Source organism: Moschus berezovskii, chromosome 5, assembly GCF_049115385.1.
Source record: "Moschus berezovskii isolate FMDL1 chromosome 5, NW_MosBer_1.0, whole genome shotgun sequence".
NCBI classification, from domain to species: Eukaryota; Metazoa; Chordata; class Mammalia; order Artiodactyla; family Moschidae; genus Moschus; species Moschus berezovskii.
Window position 1 is genome coordinate 41,478,751 of NC_142464.1, and position 25,420 is coordinate 41,504,170.

At 36.3% G+C, this 25,420-nt stretch overlaps 1 protein-coding gene across 3 annotated transcripts in view; it reads right to left on the reverse strand.

Annotated features, from left to right (window-relative positions):
• CCSER1 (coiled-coil serine rich protein 1) overlaps positions 1-25,420 on the reverse strand; it is a 1,509,256-nt gene that overhangs the window by 668,481 nt on the left and 815,355 nt on the right. For all 3 annotated transcript variants that reach the window (XM_055435111.2, XM_055435112.2, XM_055435115.2), the window contains exon 9: positions 4,757-4,834. In XM_055435111.2, the coding sequence (XP_055291086.2) occupies positions 4,757-4,834 (78 nt within the window). The remainder of the gene's footprint in view (positions 1-4,756; positions 4,835-25,420) is intronic.

The window sequence follows — 25,420 nt, forward strand, 5'->3', positions numbered from 1 at the left end:
TCCCATTATTTGTTTGGTTAAAGGATATAGCTCAAGTACACAGAACAAGGCCTGGCTTCCAGGAAGCACTTATCAATATTTGTTGAATGGATACATGCATGGATTTTCAGAAGTGATGCCCTTAGAATGTTATCATTAGGTTAGCTTTGATTCCTCCATTAATTAGCAAACAACTGTGGCAGATATTGTTTCCAGTGTTTTCATCAATGTTCTTGTCTGAAAGCTGCCTTTAATGTAATACAAAAATTGGAGTTCAAAAGAAATACACAAATGAGACCCAGAAGGACACATCAAACGGTAAACTGCTTGTGATTATGAATGACTTTGTTTTTTGTTTCTTGTGTTTTTTGGCTTTCTGTTATTCACATGTTAACTTTCAAGTATTAAATGCTATTTTAAAAAACTTAAAAAAAAGAAAGAAAATCTGGAATATATCATTCAGTTTTAAAATTGATTTTTTTTTTTTTAGTTTCTAAAAATCAACATAAATACCTGAGCTAAGTAAATATTAAAGAATGAAGCACACTGGGGGAAGGCATTCCTTTACCAAATACTGGATCACATTGAGGCATGATCAGGATAAGTACTGAATTTAAGATGATAGCAACGGATGGATCTAAAACAGATTTAAGAAACTACACTTTATTAGCAGTCGGATGAGACAGCCTAATCAATAGTTATTCAATTTTTAGAATTGGACTTGACCCATGAAAGTGTTAGTCACTCAGTCACCTTCCACATTTTGTGATCCCATAGACAGTAGCCTGCCAGTCTCCTCCATCCATAGGATCTTTCCAGGCAAGAATACTGGAGTGGGTTGCCATTTCCTTCTCCAGGGGATCTTCCTGACCCAGAGATTTAACACTGGTCTCCTGCATTGTGGGCAGAAGACCAGGTACCACCCTTGGAAATGTATTAAAGTATTTGCAGAACACACAGAGGTGTGAGCATACATTTCCATACTGATTTATGCTTCACTCATGCATGACTGAGACATAATATGTGTGAAACCACAATTCAGCTGATTTTAAAATAGCCACATACAAACTATTAATAATATTTAGAATAACAGTGATGGACAATAATATCTGATGAAATACCTGGTAACTTTAAAACTCTTAAAGTATGAAAAAAACATTCCTAGTTCAACTAAACACTTGTTTTAAATATAAGTGTAAAATATATGCCAAGGAGTGGAAGATCTTAAAACTTCAGTGTTTCTGCCTAAAAGAGCAATCTCAAGACACTATGATTGTTCTGAGTCAAGTTTAGGAAGTAACTGAAAGGAAAATTTACACCTAAAGTAATCAGTCACTTTGAAAATGACAATCTTCTGTAGAACAACAAAAGGAAGTTAAAAAACTGTCCATAATGGTGTCAAATTAATTAAAAGATCTGACTCTTCTCACTGTCAGAAAATAAAATTTCACTGTAGCATTTTGGTCATGCATTCTGAACTGCTTTAACCAAAATGTTATTTGCAGTAGTTCAAACTATAAAATTTTTATAGGCAGCATTTGTGCTTTTTTGAACTATCTATTTATACAGCTGATGTAATCAGAAGAATCTTGCCTACCTCTTAACATAATCTTGTAATCAACAACATTGCTACCTGACTACATCTATTCATCTTCCATCCTGTTTTAATAACACAACTGACACCTAAGAAATTATTCTTTGATCTTTCAATAAACTAAGTCTGTGCAGACAGAGGAGGGTGAAAGAAGTTAAATTGGCATTGATTATTTAAGACACATTCATCATTTATTTAACAATCTCCCTCATCATAAGAACTACTGTGTTTATAGGCCTTTGCTGAGACACTCTGAAAGTATTTTTAAATAATTCTTGCCACTTGCATTAGAAATCAGAGCATGTTGTATTTTAACATTATTTTTAAGACTCTTGATAAATCTGTGGCAGGCTAGAAGTTGTTTATTGTACAAACCTTTGAACTTAATCACTGTAGTGAATTTTTGGAAATTTCTTTTAATAGTTTTCATTATAATTAATATCTTCTGGGGATTCTATTTCCCATCTTAAGCAAAATGTGTAGTAACAGCTATCTTCACAAGGAAATCATATTAATAGATACTGTAGTCTCTTATATTCTGACATTCATGTCACTGAAACATGATCCATAAAGATCAGTAAAGAACAATTTGTGGCTAATATTGACAGCTTTAAAAAGAAAGAGGTGAAAACATCCATAATATGCAAGATTTCTACAAGATTTTTTTCTCACAAATACTATTGCAAATTTCAAATAGCATGTATGTAGGTATATATATATACACACACACACTTGTGATAAAGATCAAATTACATTTCCTGAGAAAATGTGAGCAAAATATCAAAGATAACAAATTATTCTTATTGCATACAAGGATGGAGAAAATTATAAACAGGTATTGAAAATTATAGAAAATATATTTCAGCATGAAAAAGTATCATTAATGAATAATATTCCAAATAGTTACAAGACTCAGCAGATTTAAAATGCTTTACTTGTTTTATTTAAAATATTTCCCATCCAAGTTTTTTTGTTTTTTAATACCAATTGCCTTAAAATCTATTATGACAATTACATCTAGTTATTGGTAGAAGGTTCTGCATCATATCTTTGGTAATTTGCTGATTTTGATGCTTATGTCCTAAAATACATCACCAAGAAGTATGAAATATGAAATCTTTAGAATATTATTCTATGTTAATGACTACCCAAATCATATCAGAAATTTGTTCCAGGGAATACTTTAAGGACTCACTGCTAAGAAATTATTCTTTAATATTACTATTATCTAGTAAAATACATTAAGCTCTCATTGTCAGATATGAGAAGAAGCTAGGTATGATGAAGAATTAACTATGACCATGGCTTTAATTTTTATTTACATGTTTGGAGAATTAAATGCCATTGATATAAGACATTTTGTAAAAATAAGAAAAGTATGGGGCGTAGACAGGCATTCAAATGCATAAGGAATATCTAGTAGTTACAACTTAGCTATCTCCCCACAGATACCATTCATGGCTTAGTGATCATTTCTCACTGTAACCAATAGTGCTATAGATCTAAGAGGGCTACAGTCTACATTTACATTCAGTCATTTAGAAATTCAGAATTTAGTCTGCTAAACATCAGTCTCTTAAATTGAGTAAAATGAAATATCTGAGTGCAAATGCATAAGTACTTCCTTTTTCCTTGTTATAAGAATAATCACTACTTTTTAAAAGACTAGATTTCCACAAGGAACGTGCATTAGTGAACAAGTGACTTCACTTTTCTGGAACTCAGTCAACTTGTTTGAAAATTGAGGGCACTGAAATAGGTGAATTCTAAGTTTACTTGCAGCTCCTGTGTTAAATGAATTTATGATGAAATAAGATTTAATGCGGACTATGAATTTATTGTTCTTATTGGACAACTGACTCACAGATTTTAAAACATATGGATTATTAATTGTAAAATACATACTGATTTTATTTCCCAAAGACCTAAGCACAAATAATACATACTGGAAAAAAAAATAAACAATAACTCCTCTTAAACAGATAAATATTGAATTAGTGCACTAAAGCATATTGAACTTACTAAAAACATTTACTTTTAAATATCTGAAAAATTATCATTTAAATATCAAAACACTGAAATTGAAGAAGTATTATAGTCAGAACATTGATATCTAGAATATTTAGGTATTAAGAATAAACATGAAATGAGTGTAAGAGAATAACTCAAAAGAAAGGGACAGGTTTTAATGTTTTTTAATTAAAAAAATAATGCACATAACTATCTGAAAACCATTTTAGCTGAAATTTAAAACTCTGGTTCATTTCCTAATAGAGACAGATAGCTTTATGTTACATATATTAATGTACTTTGAAAGGCAACACAAATAAGAACATGCAGAGAGATTGACATTTTATCATTAAACCACTTCATATAATCTAAAATTATTTCTATTCTATTATTACTTGCCAATAGAGTGGTAAAAATAATATTAATAAATTTTTTTAAAAAGAAGAGTGTTCTAACAAATGTTAGGTTCAACATAAAGAAGATAACTCATTTATGTTTTCATCAAAAAAAAATTTAAAGTTGTGAACTTAGGCAAAGTAAAAATTTCATAGCTTTGTTTAAGTAAATATTTGAATCAAAGTTTTGGAAAATCATTTAGTGTTACTGGAAATTATCTTGTATTAAAACATGTTTTATAGTCCTATTTTGACAGTTTAACAAATATTTCACATGAAGAAAAAAAATGCTAACTTTCAATTAAATTACTTTCTGCAGCCCACACCAAAGCCCAAGAGCTAAAATAGTATTGTAAATTTCTCTGCAAAGTTGTGCTCCCTTTTATGTGCCAGAATATAAAAATGATGTGCTTGGCCCCTGGTGATTGCAAATATAATAACTTTATTAAACTGTTAATAAATCAGTAATTTCTTAAAAATAAATTGTCTTAGTATTCTAATACGTCTCTTGCAAATGTCTGCAAATTCACTAATTCAGAAGACTGTATTAGAGATGTTGGTTTAAAGAAATTAATAAGACATTGGTATGCTACTCAGTGCCTGTAATTATCTTTTTCAGTTCCAGAAGGTATTTGGGGATTATTTAAGAGTAAAAGATAAATGGTGTACCACTAAATCCTATTAAATCAATGCATGGACAGCAGTAATAGAAGTAAATAAGCTGTGGAGGTCTGAATACCAATAAAAAAGATAAAAATGGTTTTATATAGCTACTTACATCATAGCCTAGAAGTTCAGTTTGTGTGGATTTATCTACTCTTGAAGCAAAAGCCTTCTGTAAATGCTGAACTTTTTCCTGCAGAAAAAAAAAGAGCAAAACCAAAACACATTTTTTTGTGAGTCATGTGCTTCTACACTAATATTCCCCCCCTGTTAAAATTTGATTACTGTACAATTCATGATTGTGCATATATTTTACTGTGGTTGTGCTCTACTTATCAATTTGAACATTCAGAGGTTTAATTTTCAGGTCATAATAACGTCATTTTTGGCATCTTTTAACACAGGAACCACTAAGTCAGAATCATGGCTGAAAGCTAGAGACACGCTTTGCTTAAATCTAATATCAAATGATTATGCTAAGTTTTATATAAGCTATCGCATTTTCTTTAAATTGAGAGGATTTTACTGATACAGTTTCAGAATGTTTACATTTAAAATTCAAAACATTTTCAGTAAATACCATCCTATTCCACTTAGTATATTTTTAATTATTTATTGCTTCTAATTCTCTCTTTCCAAAATCTACACATTTACGAATCTGCCCTTTAGGGGAGCCTACATGAATCTAACCCTGTTCTAATTAAGAGATATAATACATGAGTGAAGTTTAGGATTTCCTATCTCAAATGCAAATGTACTAATTCTGGTCTACTAATGTGACTGGCTTCCCCCATCTGCCAATGCAGGAGACACAAGAGACTCAGTTTAGTCCCTGGGTCAAGAAGATTCCCCTGGAGGAGTAAATGGCAACTCACTCCAGTATTCTTACCTGGAGAATCTCATGGACTGGGAGCCTGGCGGGCTACAGTCAATAGCGTTGCAAAAAAAAGAGCTGGACATGACTGAAGAGACTTAGCATTCATATACGCACTATGTGACTGGGCCTCTGGCTCTGGTCCTGTTACTAAATGTGTCACTTAGAGTAAAAATTATCTTTGCATATTTATTATAACGTGTTCACTGTGTGTCCAGCACAGCTTGGAGTGCTGTACTCACATGATCACACCTCATCTTGGGATTTTTTACTACGATTACCACCCATTTCAATGTGTCTACAAAGTTTAAATTAACAAGTTTAACTTGGGTTTCCCAAGAAGTTCATGTGACTCCACTAGATTCTGCTTTTATCTTACATTGATTTAAAGGAGAATTTTGTTTTCTTTACGTGGTCAATAAAATAGCTGTATAATATTTTAATGATAAAAACTGATATGACTCATCATTTTATTGTTTTCCAGGAAGAGACAGTAGTCATCAAAAACCTCACTCAGTTCAGTTCAGTTGCTCGGCCGTGACCAATTCTTTGCAACCCCATGAATCACAGCACACCATGCCTCCCTGTACATCACCAACTCCCAGAGTTCACTCAAACTCATGTCCATCGAGTCAGTGATGCCATCCAGCCATCTCATTCAACAATACACAAAACTAATGTTTCCTCTCTCCCCTTCTCCCCTCAGGTTACTCCTCCCTTTCTCTTCCTTTCCCTCTCCTTAAGAAATACTCTTTCCCTTAAATTAAATTCACTTAAAAGTTAACACTCTTTCCCTTCAGTTCAGTTCAGTTGTATCTGACTCATTGCAACCCCATGAACTGCAGCACGCCAGGCCTCCCTGTCCATCACCAATTCCCAGAGTCCACCCAAGTCAGTAATGCCATCCAACCATCTCATCCTCTGTTGTCCCCTTCTCCTCCTGCCCTCAATCTTTCCCAGCATCAGGGTCTTTTCCAATGAGTCAACTCTGCATCAGGTAGCCAAAGTATTGGAGTTTCAGCTTCAATATCAGTCCTTCCAATGAACACCCAGGACTGATCTCATTTAGAATGGACTGGTTGGATCTCCTTGCAGTCCAAGGGACTCTGAAGAGGCTTCTCTAACACCACAGTTCAAAAACATCAATTCTTTGGTGCTCAGCTTTCTTCACAGTTCAACTCTCACATCCATACATGACCACTGGAAAAAAAACCATAGTCTTGACTAGACAGACCTTTGTTGGCAAAGTAATGACTGCTTTTTAATATGCTGTCTAGGTTGGTCATAACTTTCCAAAGAGTATGCGTCTTTTAATTTCATGGCTGCAGTCACCATCTGCAGTGTTTTTGGAGCCCAGAAAAATTAAGTCGGCCACTATTTCCACTGTTCCCCATCTATTTGCCACGAAGTGATGGAACCAGATGCCATGATCTTAGTTTTCTGAATGTTGAGCATTAAGCCAACTTTTTCACTCTCCTCTCACTTTCATCAAGAGGCTCTTTAGATGTTTTTCTGGAACTCTCTTGCTCTTTCCCTTAAACCCTTAATAAGATATGCAAATTTCCAAGTTGATTAACAAAATACATACATAATTTCAGTTCAGTTCAGTTCAGTCGCTCAGTCGTGTCCGACTCTCCGCGACCCCATGAATCACAGCACGCCAGGCCTCCCTGTCCATCACCAACTCCCGGAGTACACTCAAACTCATGTCCACAGAGTCGGTGATGCCATCCAGCCATCTCATTCTCCGTCGTCCCCTTCTCCTCCCGCCCCCAACCTTTCCCAGCATCAGAGTCTTTTCCAGTGAGTCAACTCGTCGCATGAGGTGGCCAAAGTATTGCAGTTTCAGCTTTAGCATCAGTCCCTCCAATGAACATCCAGGATTGATCTCCTTTAGAATGGACTGGTTGGATCTCCTTGCAGTATAAGGGACTCTCAAGAGTCTTCTCCAACACCACAGTTCAAAAGCATCGATTCTTCGGCGATCAGCTTTCTTCACAGTCCAACTCTCACATCCATACATGACCACGGGAAAAACCATTGCCTTGACTAGACGGACCTTGGTTGGCAAAGTAATGTCTCTGCTTTTTAATATACTATCAAGGTTGGTCATAACTTTCCTTCCAAGGAGCAAGCGTCTTTTAATTTCATGGCTGCAATCAGCATCTGCAGTGATTTTGGAGCCCAAAAAAATAAAGTCTGACACTGTTTCCACTGTTTTTCCATCTATTTCCCATGAAGTGATGGGACCAGATGCCATGATCTTTGTTTTCTGAATGTTGAGCTTCAAGCCAACCTTTTCACTCTCCTCTTTCACTTTCATCAAGAGGCTTTTGAGTTCCTCTTCACTTTCTGCCATAAGGGTGGTGTCATCTGCATCTCTGAGGTGATTGATATTTCTCCCGGCAATCTTGATTCCAGCTTGTGCTTCTTCCAGCCCAGTGTTCCTCATGATGTACTCTGCATATAAGTTAAATAAGCAAGGTGACAATATACAACCTTGACGTACACCTTTTCCTACTTGGAACCAGTCTGTTGTTCCATGTCCAGTTCTAACTGTTGCTTCCTGACCTGCATACAGGTTTCTCAAGAGGCAGGTCAGGTGGTCTGGGATTCCCATCTCTTTCAGAATGTTCCACAGTTTATTGTTTAGGTAAACATAATTTGACACTGCTATGTATTAAAAAAAATACCTAATGGATTATTAATGGCCAAACCTTCTAACTTTCCTCTTACAAAACTTCTAGAGCTGCTATTCAGACAATAGTGAAATGGAGATTAGATACTCTAAGATGTAATATGTAAAGGGATGGTTTTCATTTTTTGAAAAGGATAAGTGAAAATGTGGTCACTTTTACCAATATAAATTTAAAATGAGAATTAACAAGTTCTGTTTATTTAGACTCCTATTAGAATGGGAGGAGAGGGCAAAAAAGTAAGTAAGGAACCAATAACATTTGCTGTCATCCAATGGTTGTTTGGAAAAAAAATTAGCCACTTGGGGTGGAAGTAACACGTGGTCTTTCTCAGGCAATGACATTTGTAAATATTTAGAAGTGAGTGAGACTCTGATGAAGATACATATATAAACAGCTACTAGTTCAAACTTGCCTAAGGAGAAACAATGAAAGGGACCATAGAAAGAAATGTGACTGTGGTAAATCAAGTACATGACAGGATAGAATTCTATATCAAAGGATTTTAGGTTTATCTTAATTTTTCAAATATTATTTTGAAAATGAAATGAAAAGCCAAATAATATTTTAATTAAATTACAACAGAACTTATTTAATACTTCCTTTCACCTTACATAAAATAATTATAAGGAAGCAACCTGGAGAAAAGAAATATTTGAAGTACATTAAAATTTATTTTTCTGGACCATCAATTAATTTCCACATGCATGTTATCTAATGTAGCTTTTTTTCAATATTTTTCTATTAAGCAAACAGTTCAATTTCTTCTTCCAGATTCTCTATGAAGGACAAAGGAGTATGAAACAATTCAATTTTTGGCAGATACATTTTATAAGTAACTAAACCCCAGACAACATAGGCAACTGTCTTTAAGTTTTCCTTTCCAAGGAATGAAAATACTAACATTTATTAAATTGTGTTTAATTGTATAAAATTTAATATTTGTTAAATTGTGTTTATTAAACTATAAACACACCCTTTTAAAAATTCTGACTCATAAAACATATGTGTCCTTATTAAATAGAATTAACAAATAACTATCACATTCTGTAGAAAAAGTAAGCAAAACAGGATGAAAAAGAGGAATTTTATTATGTATATTTTACAGTGTTGACTTATCTGACTTTTGAATATGTGGAGGTTTTGAATTTTACAAAATATTGCTATATGAATAAAATTGTATAATGGTTCTGTCTCCAAATTTTTGATTCATATCATCTAACATCAAGAGTAATACAACACCTGTATATTAAAATCAGCTACCATAATGTTTATAAACCAAAGAAAACATACATAGTTTACTAACTTGCCAAAATTAGTTACATATGTTCACACTTTCCTCTAATTCTGTAATCTTTACCATTACATTAACAGAATATAGTTACACACCAAGCACTGGTATCAAGTAATTTATACGAATCCTCTCAAGAATGTACAATGTCTATTATTGTCTCTTCTCAAACAAACAGGAAACTGGTCCTTAGTTGAAATTGTTGCTAAAGGTCACGTAGGCTATTAAGTGAAAGAGGCAAGTTGGAAAATCTTTATCTGTATTCAAAATCTGGTGTCCTTTCTAAAAAGATATTCTGACTCTGGAAAAGCTGCAAGTGTTATTGCTGCTTCCACTTCATGTATACAAGGACACATGCCAAATGCATAGTCACTATACAGCTAGTATGAAAATAAAACTGCCTTTGCTGTTCATCCTGCCTAAATGTTCTGATGATTCTACTAAGTCATTCTGCTGTCCTGTAAAAACAGTTTAAGTACATTAGATGGTGACTGCAGCCATGAAATTAAAAGACGCTTGCTCCTTGGAAGAAAAGTTATGACCAACCTAGACAGCACATTAAAAAGCAGAGACATTACTTTGCCAACAAAGTTCCATCTAGTCAAACCTATGGTTTTTCCAGTGGTCATGTATGGATGTGAGAGTTGGATTATAAAGAAGGCTGACTGCTGAAGAATTGATGCTTTTTTTTTTTTTCGTTTCACATATGATAATATACATGTTTCAATGCCATTCTCCCAAATCATCCCACCCTCGTCCTCTCCCACAGAGTCCCAAAGACTGTTCTATACATCTGTGTCTATTTTGCTGTCTCGTATACCGGGTTATCATTTCCATCTTTCTAAATTCCATATATATGCATTAGTATACTGTATTGGTGTTTTTCTTTCTGGCTTACTTGAGTGACAGAACTGAACTGAGTATTTATCAGCTTATTTCCTTTAAGAGTACCGATTCCACAAAATACCCATTATTATAACCAACAAGGCATTTGGAACATGAGTCAGGAATAAAACGATAACATTTATACAACATTATAACACAAAATCAAAAGATGTAAAAAAGCAAACTGAAAACTAAATGTTGAATGGCATTAAATTCTTTAAAAATAGGATTAGTTCAAGCAGGATATTCTAAAAGTATATTCTGCTTAAGTTGTGAGAATCATTTCTGGTGTATGTTTTATGCATTGGCCAATCATAGAACATAAAAAAGTATAATAGATACCATTGATAAATGTATATTTTTGCACTTTCACGTGTGCATATGCAAGCAAATGTCACTGGGGAAGAACTGAGAAGGAGAAAATGTGATTTAAAAAAAGATAAAATAATAAAAAAACTTGGCTTTTGTTCAGATTCAATAGAGAAAGAAAAAACTGCACAGGTAAGTGAAGTTAAGACAATCTGACATCACAACAGCTTTTACAACAATTCCTAAAGGACTCTAAACAGGAAAGGCCATGGCTAGAAACAGAAGTATGACAAATATGAAAGATCAACAGTAAGGGCAAACATACAATAAAAGTAAGAAATCATCCACAAACAAGCACAGAATCAAAACCAGCAACTGTTGAGTGAGTACAAATTCAGGATACAGTAAGTCCCCTACATATGAATAGTTCCATTCTAAGAGCAAATTTATATGTTCAGTTTGTTCATAAGCCCCACAAAGTTATTTTAGGTACCCAACTAACAATCAGCTATATAGCATTGTACTGTAATAATTTTATAATGATTTTCACACAAAAAATAGCAAAAAATAAAGAGTACATCTTTGATCTTACAGTATAGTACTTGAGAAGTACACTAGTATAGTACAAGAGCTGGCATACAGGGACTAGCATCAAGTGTACAAGAAAGAGGAACTGCTTATTGGAAGAGGGAGAAGAGGTGGAAGAAGTTAGAGCTGAGGGTTGTCAGCAATAGGAGATGGAGGCTACGCTGCAATCTCACTCATGCCTGATATTAATGGCACAAGTTCTGGTTCCTCGCTAGATCTAATTCTATCTCTTGCTTCTGGATATTCTGGACTTGAAATAAAGATGCTGTAGTACTGTACTCTACACAGTATTGTGCAATGAAGGAAACAAAAACACCACCACTTGTAGAGGGTGCATGCATGCATGACAATGTATGACAGACATAGAAACTAACTTATGAGATTTGACACGTAAAGAAACATTCACATCTTTGAAAGTTTGCAACTTGAAGGTGTGTATGTAGGGGACATACGGTATTGAAAATGCATTTGAAATTAAGAGACCAGAAACTGAAAACAATCTTGTTAGCTGCTATATTAAATATGTAGACTGGTATATCAAAACCTCATGGGAATCACAAGCTAAAAATTTATAATAGATATACACACAAAAAAGAAAACATGATCCAAACACAAACGGGCAATAAGGACATACATCCCAATAATTACCTTAAGTGTAAAGGGATTAAATACTCCTACTAAAAGATACAGACTGGCTAAATAGGTACAAAACCAAGACCCACATATGTGCTGTCTACAAAAGACCTAATTCAGATCCCGGGACATATACAGACTGAAAGTGAGAGGATGGAAAAAGATGTTCTGTGCAAACAGAAATCAAAAGAAAGCTGGAACAGCAATACTCACTCATATCAGGTGAAATAGACTTTAAAATAAAGACTGTCATAAGAGACAAAAAAGGACACTACATAATGACCAAAGGCTCAAGCTAAGAAAAACTAGAAAAAAGAAAAAAAAAAACAAAACTTTACAATCTTTATGGAAACACAAAAGACCCTGAATAGCCAAAGCGATCTTCAGAAAGAAAATACAAAGCTGGAGGAATCAGGCTCTCTGACTTTAGACTATATCACAAAGCTACAGCAATCAAAATAGTATGGAATTGGCACAAAAGGGGAATATAGATCAATGGGACAGGATAGAAAGCCAAGAAATAAATTCATCCACTTATGGTCCATTAATTTATGACAAAGAAGGCAGGAACATATAATAGAGAAAAGTCAGTCTCTTCACGTAGTGGTACTGGGCAGGTACATGTAAAGGAATGAAATTAGAACATTTTCTAACACAATACACAAAAATAAACTCAAAATGAATTAAAGACATAAATGTAAGACCAGATAACATAAAACTTCTATAGAAAAATATAGACAGAACATACTTTGACATAAATTGCAACAATAGCTCTTTGAATCCACCTCCTAGAAGAATCAAAGTAAAAATAAAAACATCAAATGGGGCCGAATTAAACTCAAAGGCTTGTCACAGCAAAGGGAACCATAAACAAGACTAAAAGACAACACAGAATGGAAGAAAGTATTTCCAAACAATGTGACTGACAGGTATAAATCTGGAAAATTAACAAACAGCTCATGTAGCTCAATAAGAAGTAAACAAGGAAATGGGAAGAAGGTCTAAGTAGACATTTCTCCAAAGAGGATGTACAAATGGCCAAAATGTGCATGAAAAGATGTGAACATGGTTATTAGAAAAATGACTTCACACTGGTCAGAATGGCAATCATCATAAAGTCTGCAAATAATAAATGATGGAGAGGGTGTGGTGGAAAGAGAATCCTCCTCCATTGTTGGTGGGAATGTAAACTGGCACAATCACTGTGGAGAGCAGAATGGGAGTTCCTTAAAAAACGAAAAATAGAACTACCATATAACCCATCTATCCCACTCCTGGGTGTATATCCAAGAAGATCATAATTCAAAATGTTGCATGCACTCCTATGTTCATTGTCTCATTATTTACAATAGCCAAGACACGGGAAAAACCTTCATGCCCATCAACAGAGGAACAGATAAAGAAAGAAGATGCAATGTGTGTATATATAGGAAGAAAAGAATTTTAGCCAGAAGAATGGAATGGAATAATGCCATTTGCAGCCACATGAATAAACCTAATAATCATACTAAGTTAAGTAACTCAAAGAAGGACAATTATCATGGTATAACTTAATTGTGGAATCTAAAAAAAAAATTATATGTATGGATTTGTCTACAAAACAGAAATAGATTGACAAACATCAAAAACAAATTTATGGTTACCAAACTTAAAAGAAGTGGAGGCAGGATAAATTAGGGATTTGGAATTAATGTTACATACTACTAATATAAAATAGATAACCAACAAGGACCTACTGTATACCATAGGAAACTCTGCTCAATATTCTGTAATAAGCTAAATGGGGCAAGAATCTGAAAAGGACTGGATATAAATATATATGTATAACTGAATAACTCTGGCATATACCTGAAACTTACATAACATTGTAAATCAAATATACCCCAATATAAAATAAAAAATTAAATTAAAAAATTACAAGTAAATATGCAAAAAAGGAACTTTACTCTTAAAAAATTAATAAAGGTTGGTATAGGAAATACATGTAATTGTGATTATGATAGGAATAGATTAGGATAATTAGTTTAATTCCACTAGGGGAATAAAGACAGAAATTTAAAGGAGATTGTTGTAAGTTAATGAAAACTCAAGAAAAGAATCCCTAGCAACAACCTACATTACCTTGAAGGGAGACAGAAATATCCAAGTGCCAAACACACTCAAGCCACAAATTCTGATAATTAAAAAAACAAGACAAGAGTAGCATTTCTTCATGCCAAGATAGAAGCCAATACCCTCTTCCAACAACACGAGAAACAATGCTACATATGGACATCACCAGATGGTCAATACTGAAATCAGATTGATTATATTCTTTGCAGTTGAAGATGGAGGAGCGCTATACAGTCAGTAAGAACAAGACCAGGAGCTGACTGTGACTCAGATGATGAAATGCTTATTGCAAAATTCACACTTAAATTGAAGAAAGTAGGGAAAACCACTAGACCATTCAGGTATGACTTAAATCCTTTATGATTATACAGTAGAAGTGACATATAGATTCAAGGGATGAGATCTGATAGAGTGCCTGAAGAACCATGGATGGATGTTCACGACACTGTACAGGAGGCAGTGATCAAAATCATCCCCAAGAAAAAGAAATGCAAAAAGACAAAATGACTGTCTGAGGAGCTGTTACAGATTGCTGAGAAAAGAAGAGAAGTAAAAGGCAAAGGAGAAAAGGAAAGATATACCCATCTGAATACAGAGTTCCAAAGAATAGCAAGGAGAGATGAGAACACTTTTCTAAGCGAACAATACAAAGAAATAGAGGAAAACAATAAAATGGGAAAGACTAGAGATCTCTTCAAGAAAATTGGAGCTACCAAGGGAACATTTCATGCAAAGATGGGCACAATAAAGGACAAAAATGGTACAGACCTAACAGAAGCAGAAGATACTGAGAAGAGGTAGTACTAACACACAAAATGATACAAAAAAAAAGATCTTCATGACCCAGATAATCATGATGGTGTGATCACTCATAGAGCCAGACATCCTGGAATGTGAAGTCAAGTGGGCCTTAGGAAGCATCAGTACAAACAAAGACAGTGGAGGTGATGGAAGGCCAGCTGAGCTATTTCAAATCCTAAAAGATGATGCTGTTAAAGTGCTGCACTCAATATGCCAGCAAATTTGGAAAAATCAGCAGTGGCCACAGGACTGGAAAAGGTCAGTTATCACTCCAGTCCTAAAGAAAGGCAATACCAAGAATGTTCAAACTACCTCACAATTGCACTCATTTCATATGTTAACAAAGTAATGCTCAAAATTTTCCAAGCCAGGCTTTAACTATACATGAACTGAAAAATTCCAGATGTTCAAGCTGTATTTAGAAAAGGCAGAGGAGAGATCAAATTGCCAACATCTGTTGGATCACAGAAAAAGGAAGATAATTCCGGAAAAAATATTCACCTCTGCTTCAGTGACTACGTTAAAGTCTTTGACTGTATGGATCACAACAAACTGGAGAATTCTTAAAGAGATGGTAATACCAGACCACCTTACCTTCCTCCTGAGAAATCTGTATGTAGGTCAAGAAGCAACAGTTAGAAGCAGACATGGAACAACAGGCTGGTTCAAAATCAGCAAAGGAGTACCTCAAGGCTGCTGTATACTGTCACCCTACTTATTTAACTTATATTCAGAGTACTTCACGCAAAATTTGGGCTGGATGAAGCATAAGCTGGAATCAAGATTGCCAGGAGAAATATGAACAACCTCAGATATGCAGATGATAACACCCTTGTGGCAGAAAGCAAAGAGAAACTAAAGAGCCTCTTGATGAAGGTGAAAGAGGAGAATGAAAAGGCTGGCTTAAAATTCAACATGCAAAAAACAAAGATCATGGAATCCGGTCCCATCATTTTATGGCAAATAGATGGGGAAACCATGGGAACAGTGAGAGACTTTCTTTTCTTGGGCTCTAAAATCACTGCAGATGGTGACTGCAGCCATGAAATTAAAAGACACTTGCTTCTTGGATAAAAAGCTATGACAAACCTAGGTAGCATATTAAAAAGCAGAGACATCACTTTGTCAAAAAAGGTCTGTGTAGTCAAAGGTATGGTTTTTCCAGTAGTCATATATGGATGTGAGAGTTGGACCATAAATAAGGCTGAATGCTGAAGAATTGATGATTTTGAACTCTGGTACTCTTGAGAGTCTCTTGGCTTGCAAGGAGATCAAATCAGTCAATCCAAAAGGAAACAAACCCTGAATATTCATCAGAAGGACTGATGCTGAAGCTGAAGGTCCAATATATTGGCCACCTGATGCAAAGAGCCGACTCATTAGAAAAACCCTGATGATGGGAAAAGAAGGCGGGAGGTGAAAGGGATGACAGGATGAGATGGTTTGATGTCATCACTGACTCAGTGGATATGAATTTGAGCAAGCTCCTGGAGATGGTGCAGGACAGGGAAACCTGGTTTGCTGCAGTCCATGGAGTCGCAAAGAGTTAGACATGACTGAGTGATTGAACAACAAAAGACAAAAGTATAGGTGAAGGGGGAAAGCGAAAACTGGGTAAAAGGGTAATGATATCAAAACCTGAGATTAATGACCATATTTTAGTACTTTTTTTTATCACCCTTTTGCTAATATACTTATGATTTAAATAGTGCCCCAACAGTCCCGGTTAAACCATAGAAGATCAAAAAAGGAGGAGTGCTCAGTTGTGTTAAGAGTCTTTGAGACCCCATGATCTGTAGTCCACCAGGCTCATACGTCCACAGAATTTTCTAGGCAACAATACTGGATTGGGTTGCCATTTCCTACCGTAGGGGATCTTCTCAACCCAGAAACTGAGATCGCATCGTCTGTGTCTACTGCATTGGCAGGCTGGTTGTTTTACCACTCAGCTACCTGGGAAGCACCATATAAGACGGAAGGAGAAATCAATGATTTAATCCTTGATGTCTGCTCAAGAATGAAGAAGAATATGGTCCTCTCCCCTCCCCATTTTTTCTTTGATTATACAAATGTAGCCCTCTTGGTTCCTGGTGTTGCTGTCCTCTCATGCCAGCCCACTTGTATCTCTCACAAGCATACTATGCTAATAAACTCACTCTGCCTATCACTTTGCCTCACACTGAATTCCTTCTGTGACAAAAAGAACCGGAGCTTAAGTTGACACCAGGTGAGTAGTTTGAATTAAAAGACAGTAGGTTCAAGTCCCCCCCTAGTTCAAGGATCATGGGTTTGAGTCCCAATCTGAGGTTCAGGTGGTTTCAGATCCTACCCAAGGAGGAGTATGGTTTTGATTATAGCCCCACTATATGAACACATATCTGCTGCTGCTGCTGTTGCTGAGTCGCTTCAGTTGTGTCCGACTCTGTGCGACCCCATAGATGGCAACCCACCAGGCTCCCCAGCCCCTGGGATTCTACAGGCAATACTGGAGTGGGTTGCCATTGTCTTCTCCACACATACCTGAGGCTGTGTTATTATCCAAAGGTTGCAAAGAAAGCTTTGCAAAGAATAGGTTTCAATCAGGAAAAGGAATATCTTAAAAATATAAAAAGAACATAAAGACTGCTTAAAATAGTATAATCCTTAATTAAGATTCTAAATCATGGATCTAAAGATTACATTCACGGAAAGAAAAAACAATATTGAAAGACTCAGACTGCCATTCTATAAGAGGAGAAAAGCTAACTTTTAAAATTTAAAGCAACGTAATTCAACATAAGGAAATTCACATTGAGTTAAGTTTAAACGAGAATTTGTGTTGATGAAAAATAATTTGGAGTCCTTTATATGATGGTACTCAATGTTAATGGATATGCATGCTCAGTTGCTCAGTCACATCCAACCCTTTGAGAGACCAAGGACTGTAGCCTGCCAGGTTCCTCTGTCCATGCAGTTTTCCTGGCAAGAATTCTGGAGTGGAATGCCATTTCCTACTCCAGAGGATCTTCCTGACCCAGTGATTAAACCTGCATCTCTCACATCTCCTGCAGTGGCAGGCAGATCTTTACCACTACACCACCTGGGAAGCCCTTCAATGTCAATAAGATTACTTAAATATAAAGAATAAAAATACAAGGAAAGTTACTGGAACTTAATGATGCCAAGTCCAAGGATAAACTCAGTAAAGAAAAAGCAATATTACAGAGCACATTGATTATTTTTACCCACCATTAATGAGGGTGTATCACTAAAGACATCAGTAGGATTATAAACAAATGGTGACCAAGCAGATTAAACCTCTTCACATAGAACATAAAATTTCCTGGAACTGTCAAGAAGATATAAAAATATTTTCTCACTTTTTTGGTTACAGAAAATTGCTAACGTTAACAAACTGTAGAGAGAGTAACATCAAGAATCCCTATGTACTCATTACCCACTTTCAACAACAGAGACTGGAATTTAAATAAGAAAGGTTAGCATTAGCTCTGTACTTAATAGCTGCACTGGTCAGCATTGTCCTTCAACTTAGATAAGAGAAATTTGTATTAGAGAATCCATTCCGGCCATCCACTCACCATGTTTCTGTCCATGGAGAAAGGATTCTCTCCCCATGTACAAAATCAAAGCCATGTTTTCCCTTTCAACCATACTCCAAAACCTTTGAATTAATCGCCTGGTTTAGCACATGACCCAGGTCATTCCTCCCGAGGGTAATGAGGCCCTGAAGGGCCGAATCTAGGAGAGTGAAAGGCCAGGTTAGTCTAGAGCCAGGACTTGCTCTCTCCACATTGCCAAGTTCCTTCACAGAATGCTAAGGGGGCAAAAAAAAAAAAAAAAAAGTGTAATTTTATCATAGCTTTACAAGTCATTAAAGTGAAAGAAAGTGAAAGTGAAGCCCCCAGTCGTCTGACTCTTTGCAATCCTGTGGACTGTAGCCTACCACTCTCCTCTGTCCATGGGATTCTCCAGGCAAGAGTACTGGAAATGGGTTGCCATTTTCTTCTCCAGAGGGTCTTCCCAACCCAAGGATTGAACCCAGGTCTCCCGCATTGTAGGTAGACACTTTACCGTCTAAGGCACCAGGGAAATCCTCAGGACCACTGTGAGCATCTTTTATTGAACACTTGCCTCATGAGGTCTGGAGCACTCCACCTGCGTCATTCCTGATCCTTAAAGCGGCCCAGGGATGTGGGTGGAGGCCAAGGCGCAGAGTCTACAGGCAGGGCCCTTCACTGCGGGGCTGACCCCATTAAGTCCCTGAAACCCTGCAAGTGTCACCAGCTTGTAGGATCGGTACCCAAACAAACAAGTGGAAGCTGGGCTCCTACTTGTTGCCATGATGGACTCCAGCTTCTCACTTGTCTCCTCTCAACAGGAGCCATGCTCCTGACTGAGTAACAGACCCAATTAGGAGGCGATCACCAAGTGGTACCTGGGCTGGAAGTCAATGTTCTCAGACCAAGTGCTGGCGCCCGGTCCGTCAAAGACAAGTTCAACAAGGCTCCTGACATCATGAATAGGGCGGTGTCCTCCAGTGTCGGTGAGTGGGGGCCCCTGGTGGGGGCCCCTGGTGGAGGCCCTGAGCCATGAACCACCTGAGTTAGAGTTCAGGCACCTTGGGCTCCAGGACACAGACTCGTCTCCTCTCTCAGCCCCTCCACATAGTTACTTAGCCAGCAGCTGCTCCCCTGTTCTCTGTGGCTGAGAGGAGCACTGTTCCCTGAACAGACGCTCAGGTAAGCCGGGTCCACCTCCGTCACCACTGTGTGCTGGCCGCTCCTTGGTGGGTCTGCCCAGCTGGAGCTGGTGGCCAGTGTAACACTAAGGACTTAACCCGTCATCTTTCCTCACCCACACGGAGCGGAGGAAGGGCTTCCAGTATGAGGCCATGCAGGAGCAGCGCGAGGCCAAGAACACGGCCCAGAGAGGCATCAGCGTATGAACTTCAAGGACCTCATCGAGACCAAGGCCAAGGAGCACAACATGTTTTCATGCTGGTCATCGGGAAGCAGTAGGAGGGCAAGCAGCAGTCATTAGCAAGGTATATTTATCAAGTTACAAGGCTAGAACTATTTTGGTGAACAGTTTTTAAAGTGAGTCCCCCTTTTGTGTTCTTACCCCAAGTCTCACAAATGTCAGCAGCTGACTGGTTCCTAGGTGCTTCTAGTTTTTGGTTATCCTACTTCAGGAAAAGTTTGACAAAGTTGAAGAAAAGGGCAAAGAGTAAAGGGGTTTATTTTATACTGAAATATTTCAAAAATGGGTCAAAAATATAAGGACAGAGAAAATGTCAGTAAACTAATTCAGCCCTGGCTGTCCTGGCATTTATTTATTATTCTAACTTCATCTTATACTAGTCTTCTCCTTGAAAAGTGACTCATACTCATCTTCCTTCAGTTGCTTGTGTGAACTAAGAATTTTCACCCTTGATTTTTTTCACACACTTAAATTTTTAAAATGCTATTTCCTCCATCTGGAAATGATATTCATATTAGGTACCTCTACTGCCTTAGATATTTCTCCTTTAAATTAGATCCCCATCTCCAGGTGATTCTCTTTTAATCTCTTTTTTTTTAATTACATGCCATTCATTTCAATTACTCCTTTTATTTGGCTGTTTGCCTGTATTTGTTCTGTCTTCTGCAGTAGCATATAAATTCCTTTTAGCAAAGATCGTATCTATTTAGAGCCATATTGACACCACACTGTCTAATGTAGTTTTTGGCACATTCTAGGTGTTGGATCCATTTTTTTTTTTTAAATAAAGAAGTAGGCAAATGAGAGATGAGGCATGAAGTTTGAGAGGATTCAACGGAGACCATCTGGTGAGCTTGACATACTGCAGAAGCACTGGTTATAGGAAATTTAATATTAGGGACATGAGAAGTCCAGTAAAATTTCTGGCATTTGTATGGTATATAAACTTAAGTAGGGACATATTGGAAATGATATATGAACTAAGAAGCTATCCTAGTAATTCTAAGATGTACAGATTTCTTAAGAGAAAATAAAGGGGGAGAGGACAGGAAGCAAAAGATAAAAGTGAGGACATTCAAGAATAGGTACAAATGAAATATGTCTGAGGAACTGATACAGGTAAGAAATAGTTTCATGAATATATTAGAATTTTTTTTTTCCAAGAAAACCTTACATATTCTATCCTAACTCTTTCTTGAATTTTATACCATGGGTAAGAAATTAATAAAGTGATTCCTCCAATGATGGTGATTAAGGTGAAAACATCAATGTAGAAGCAACTTCTATAGGAAATTAGTCCTAGTATATTTTTGATACTTCAAGTCCAAACATTCCCTCCTTAACACACCCAGTCTATAAAACTCACTTTTTAATTATCAAGGGACCCTCCGCATTCCCCTGGATCCATCTGCCCAAGGAGACTTCTGCTAGAAGCACCCCGCTGGCTTCTTTTCCTACCTCTCACTCATTTCTCTCCCTTCATAACCTGGTAGATGACCTTGGGTAAACAAATTTGCTTTCCTCCTTACTGGTGTGGTCTGTCTATAGGATGAAATCTCAGCATGTCCAGACATAAGCTTACAGATTCTGGCCCTGTGAGAGAGGTCTGCATTTTTGTCAGCAACTCCAGTGGGGCACTTCAGTTTACCTAAGAATGTATTGGATGCTTACATGGCTGCATTCCAAGCCAGATTTGGATTGTATTATACTCTAATTCAATCTCTCTGAATGCTCTAGAGTTTGCAATTAGTTCTGAATTTAGGAAGGCAAAGAAGGATGCTGTTTATCGCCCCTTTTAAGGCTCTCTGTCACACATGCACACACACACACACACAGATTCAACTTGTAAAAATGGAATTTGAATATAGTTACTGGGAAGTTCTAGGACTTTTAATAGTGTTGACTAACACAACCTTAATTCAACCTTGAAAACTGTTCCTATTTAAAAAAAATATCAATAAAACAGAAATGTGACTGCCTGAACATTGAGATTGATATCTTTGAAAGCATGACAAAAATTCTTCTAGCTTTTCCTTGCTTGATATTTTTATTTAGAAGGTCAGAATAAAAGAATACCCTGCCGACTTTATCATTATGGTTTAAAAATTAGATTCCTGTATTGAAGAAAAGAACCACTTTTCTTCGAAAAGTGGAATTATGATCATTTTACTTTATGGTTGGTATTGATTTAATTTTTGTAGATAAAATTCTTCTAATAAACTGAGAAGTGACATAAAAATTCTCAAGGCAGTCATTCATTAACAGCAATATGCTGATGACAGCATTCCAGAAAGATAAGCATAAGGGAGACAAGAAGATCACTGAAGAAGTGCAGAGTCAGCAGAGCATTACAGGTTGACAATCAGCTGGAAAACAATGGATGTCATGAATCACACTTCACCAGATGCACTGTATACACAGATCAAATTTTACTGGCAAACTCAAGTAATTCCAAACACTATAAAATGCCTTATCCTTCAAATTTCGTTCAACATACTCATAAAACAAAAGTAAAAATAAAATACAATCCCATAAAGGTATATGTGAACATTAAAATCTACTAAGACAAAATCTACATCAAATCTAACAGCACACGTTTGCTAGGAAGGTATTGTATGTGACTACATCAACTACTTAGCTGCTTTAGATATCTATTTATTCATCTTTCAACAGAAATAGTATGCAGAAATGGTAAGCTGGGCTTAATTGATCTGAATAAATATTTAATGGATAGCTGCTGCTGCTGCTAAGTCGCTTCAGTCGTGTCCGACTCTGTGCGACCCCATAGACGGCAGCCCACCAGGCTCCCCTGTCCCTGGGATTCTCCGGGCAAGAATACTGGAGTGGGTTGCCATTTCCTTCTCCAAATGGATAGCTATAATTTATTAATTCACCCATCAGTAATTATACCATACTTATGCAAACTATGAGTTCAAGAAATAGAATTTTCATATTTATTATTTTGTATATTTTATATCTAAAAATAAAACTATTTCTACAGGATTTTTAGCTAAATGTTCACTACTAGGCATTGTAGAGCCCAGCTCCTTAGTAAGACACCACTTTGCTAGCTGTGCAGCTGGTGGAAGAGGTGAGGGTTCGATCAAGAGACATGTTTTCATTACTCTAGGAGACAAACAACACACACATACACACACAACACTCTTGCAATTTATGATAAAGAGTGCTCTGTGAATGTTTTCCTCTACATGTTTTACAACACCCAGTATTATATTTAGATCTTTAATCCATTTTGAGTTGATTTTTGTGTATGGTATTAGGTGTTAGAGAATATTCTGATTTCATTCTTTTACCTGTAGCTGGTTCAGTTTTCCCAGCACCATTATCGATTGTCTTTTCTCCACTGTATATTCTTGCCTCATTTGTCACAGATTGACCATAAGTGCCCGAGTTTATTTTGGGGGTTTCTATCTTGTTTCATTGATCTTTCTGTCTCTTTTTGTACCAGTGCCATACTCTTGATTACTGTACTTTTGTTGTATGGTTTGAAGTCAGGGAGCCTGATTCTTCCAGCTCTATTCTTCACCCTCAAAATTCTCCTGGATATTCATAGTCTTTTGTGTTTCCATACAAACTAAACAATTTTTCCCCTAATTTTGTGAAAAATGCCACTGGTAATTTCATATGCAAACTGTCTTGGGAAGTATGGTCATTTTAACAATATTTATTATTCTATTCCAAGATTAGAGTATATCTTTTCATTTGTTTGTATCATCTTCAATTTCTTTCACTGTCTTATAGTTTTTGGAGTACAGGTTTTTGCATTATATAGGGTTATTCCTAGGTACATTCTTAAATGCAATGGCAAATAAGAATGTTTCATTAATTTTTCTGATATTTGTCACTGTATATAAACAATAGATTTCTGTATATTAGTTTTGTATCCTGCAACTTTACTGAATTCATTAATGAGTTCTAGTATGTATAGTATCTCCTATGTATAATAGTATCATGTCATAATCTGCAAAGAGTAACAGTTTTACTTCCTCCTTTCCAATTTGGATTCCTTTGATTTCTTTTCCTTATGATTTCTGTGCTAGGGCTTCCAAAATTATGTTCAATAAAGGTGGCAGGAATGGGTACTCTTGTCTTGTTCTTGATCTCAGGGGGGATGTTTCAGCTTTTCATCATTGAGTATGATGTAAGCTGTGGGTCTGTCATATAAGGCCTTTATTATGCTGAGGTAGGTTCCCTCTATGCCCACTTTCTGGAGTGATTTTTTTTTAATCATAAATAGGCATTGAATTTTATCTAAAGCTTTTAATCTTCAGTTTATTAATGTGGTGAATCATACTGATTGATTCGAGGATACTGAAAAAATACTTGCATCCCTGGGTAAATTCCCCTTGATCAAGATGTATGATCCTTTTAATGTATGGTTTGATTAAGCAAAGGCTTAATTTCCAAAATAGACATGCAGCTGATACAGCTCCATATCAAAAAACCAAAGAACCAAATTTTAAAAAATGGCAGAAGATCTAAACAGACACTTCTCCAAAGAAGATATAAGGTTGGCCAATAGGCACATAAAAAGATGCTCAACATTATTAATTATTAGAGAAATGCACATCAAAACTATAATAAGAAGCCACTTCACATCAGTCAAAATGGTCATCATCAAAAAGTATATAATTAATAAATGCTGGAGGGTGTGGTGAAAACGGAACCTTCCTATACTATTGGTGGGGATGTAAATTGGCACAAACACTATTGAGAACAATATGGAGATTCCTCAAAAAATTAAAAATAGAGTTACCACATGATACAACAATCCCACTCTTAGGACATATACGCAGAGAAAGCTAATTTGAAAAGATACATGCACCTTAATGTTCACTATAACTCTATTTACAGTAGTCAATACATGGAGGTAACCAAAATGTCCACTATCAGATGAATGAATAAAGAAGATGTGGTATATAAATACAGTGGAATACTGCTAGGCCATAAAAAGAATGAAAAGACATTTGCAGTAATATGGATGCACCTAGAGATTATTATATTAAGTGAAGTAAGTCTGAAAGAGAGAAAAATATCATAAAGTATTACTTACATATGAAATCTAAAATAGATAAAAAGAACTTATTTACAAAACAGAAATAGACTCACAGACATAGAAGACAAACAGGGTTCAGTCAGTTCAGTTCAGTCGCTCACTCGTGTCCGACTCTCCGCGACCCCATGAATCACAGCACGCCAGGCCTCCCTGTCCATCACCAACTCCCGGAGTTCACTCAAACTCATGTCCACAGAGTCGGTGATGCCATCCGTCCCCTTCTCCTCCCGTCCGGGGAAAGGTGAGGGGAAGGATAAATTGGAAATTTGGGATTAACTTATATACATTATTGACAAGGACCTATGGTACAGTACAAGGAACTATATTCAATATCTTATAATAACCTATAATGGAGAATAATAAAAATAAATATACATGAGTGTGTATATATATATATATATATATATACACACACTGGAGAAGGCAATGGCAAGCCACTCCAGTACCCTTGCCTAGAAAATCCCATGGATGGTTGAGCCTGGTAGGCTGCAGTCCGTGGGGTCGCTAAGAGTCGGACACGACTGAGCGACTTC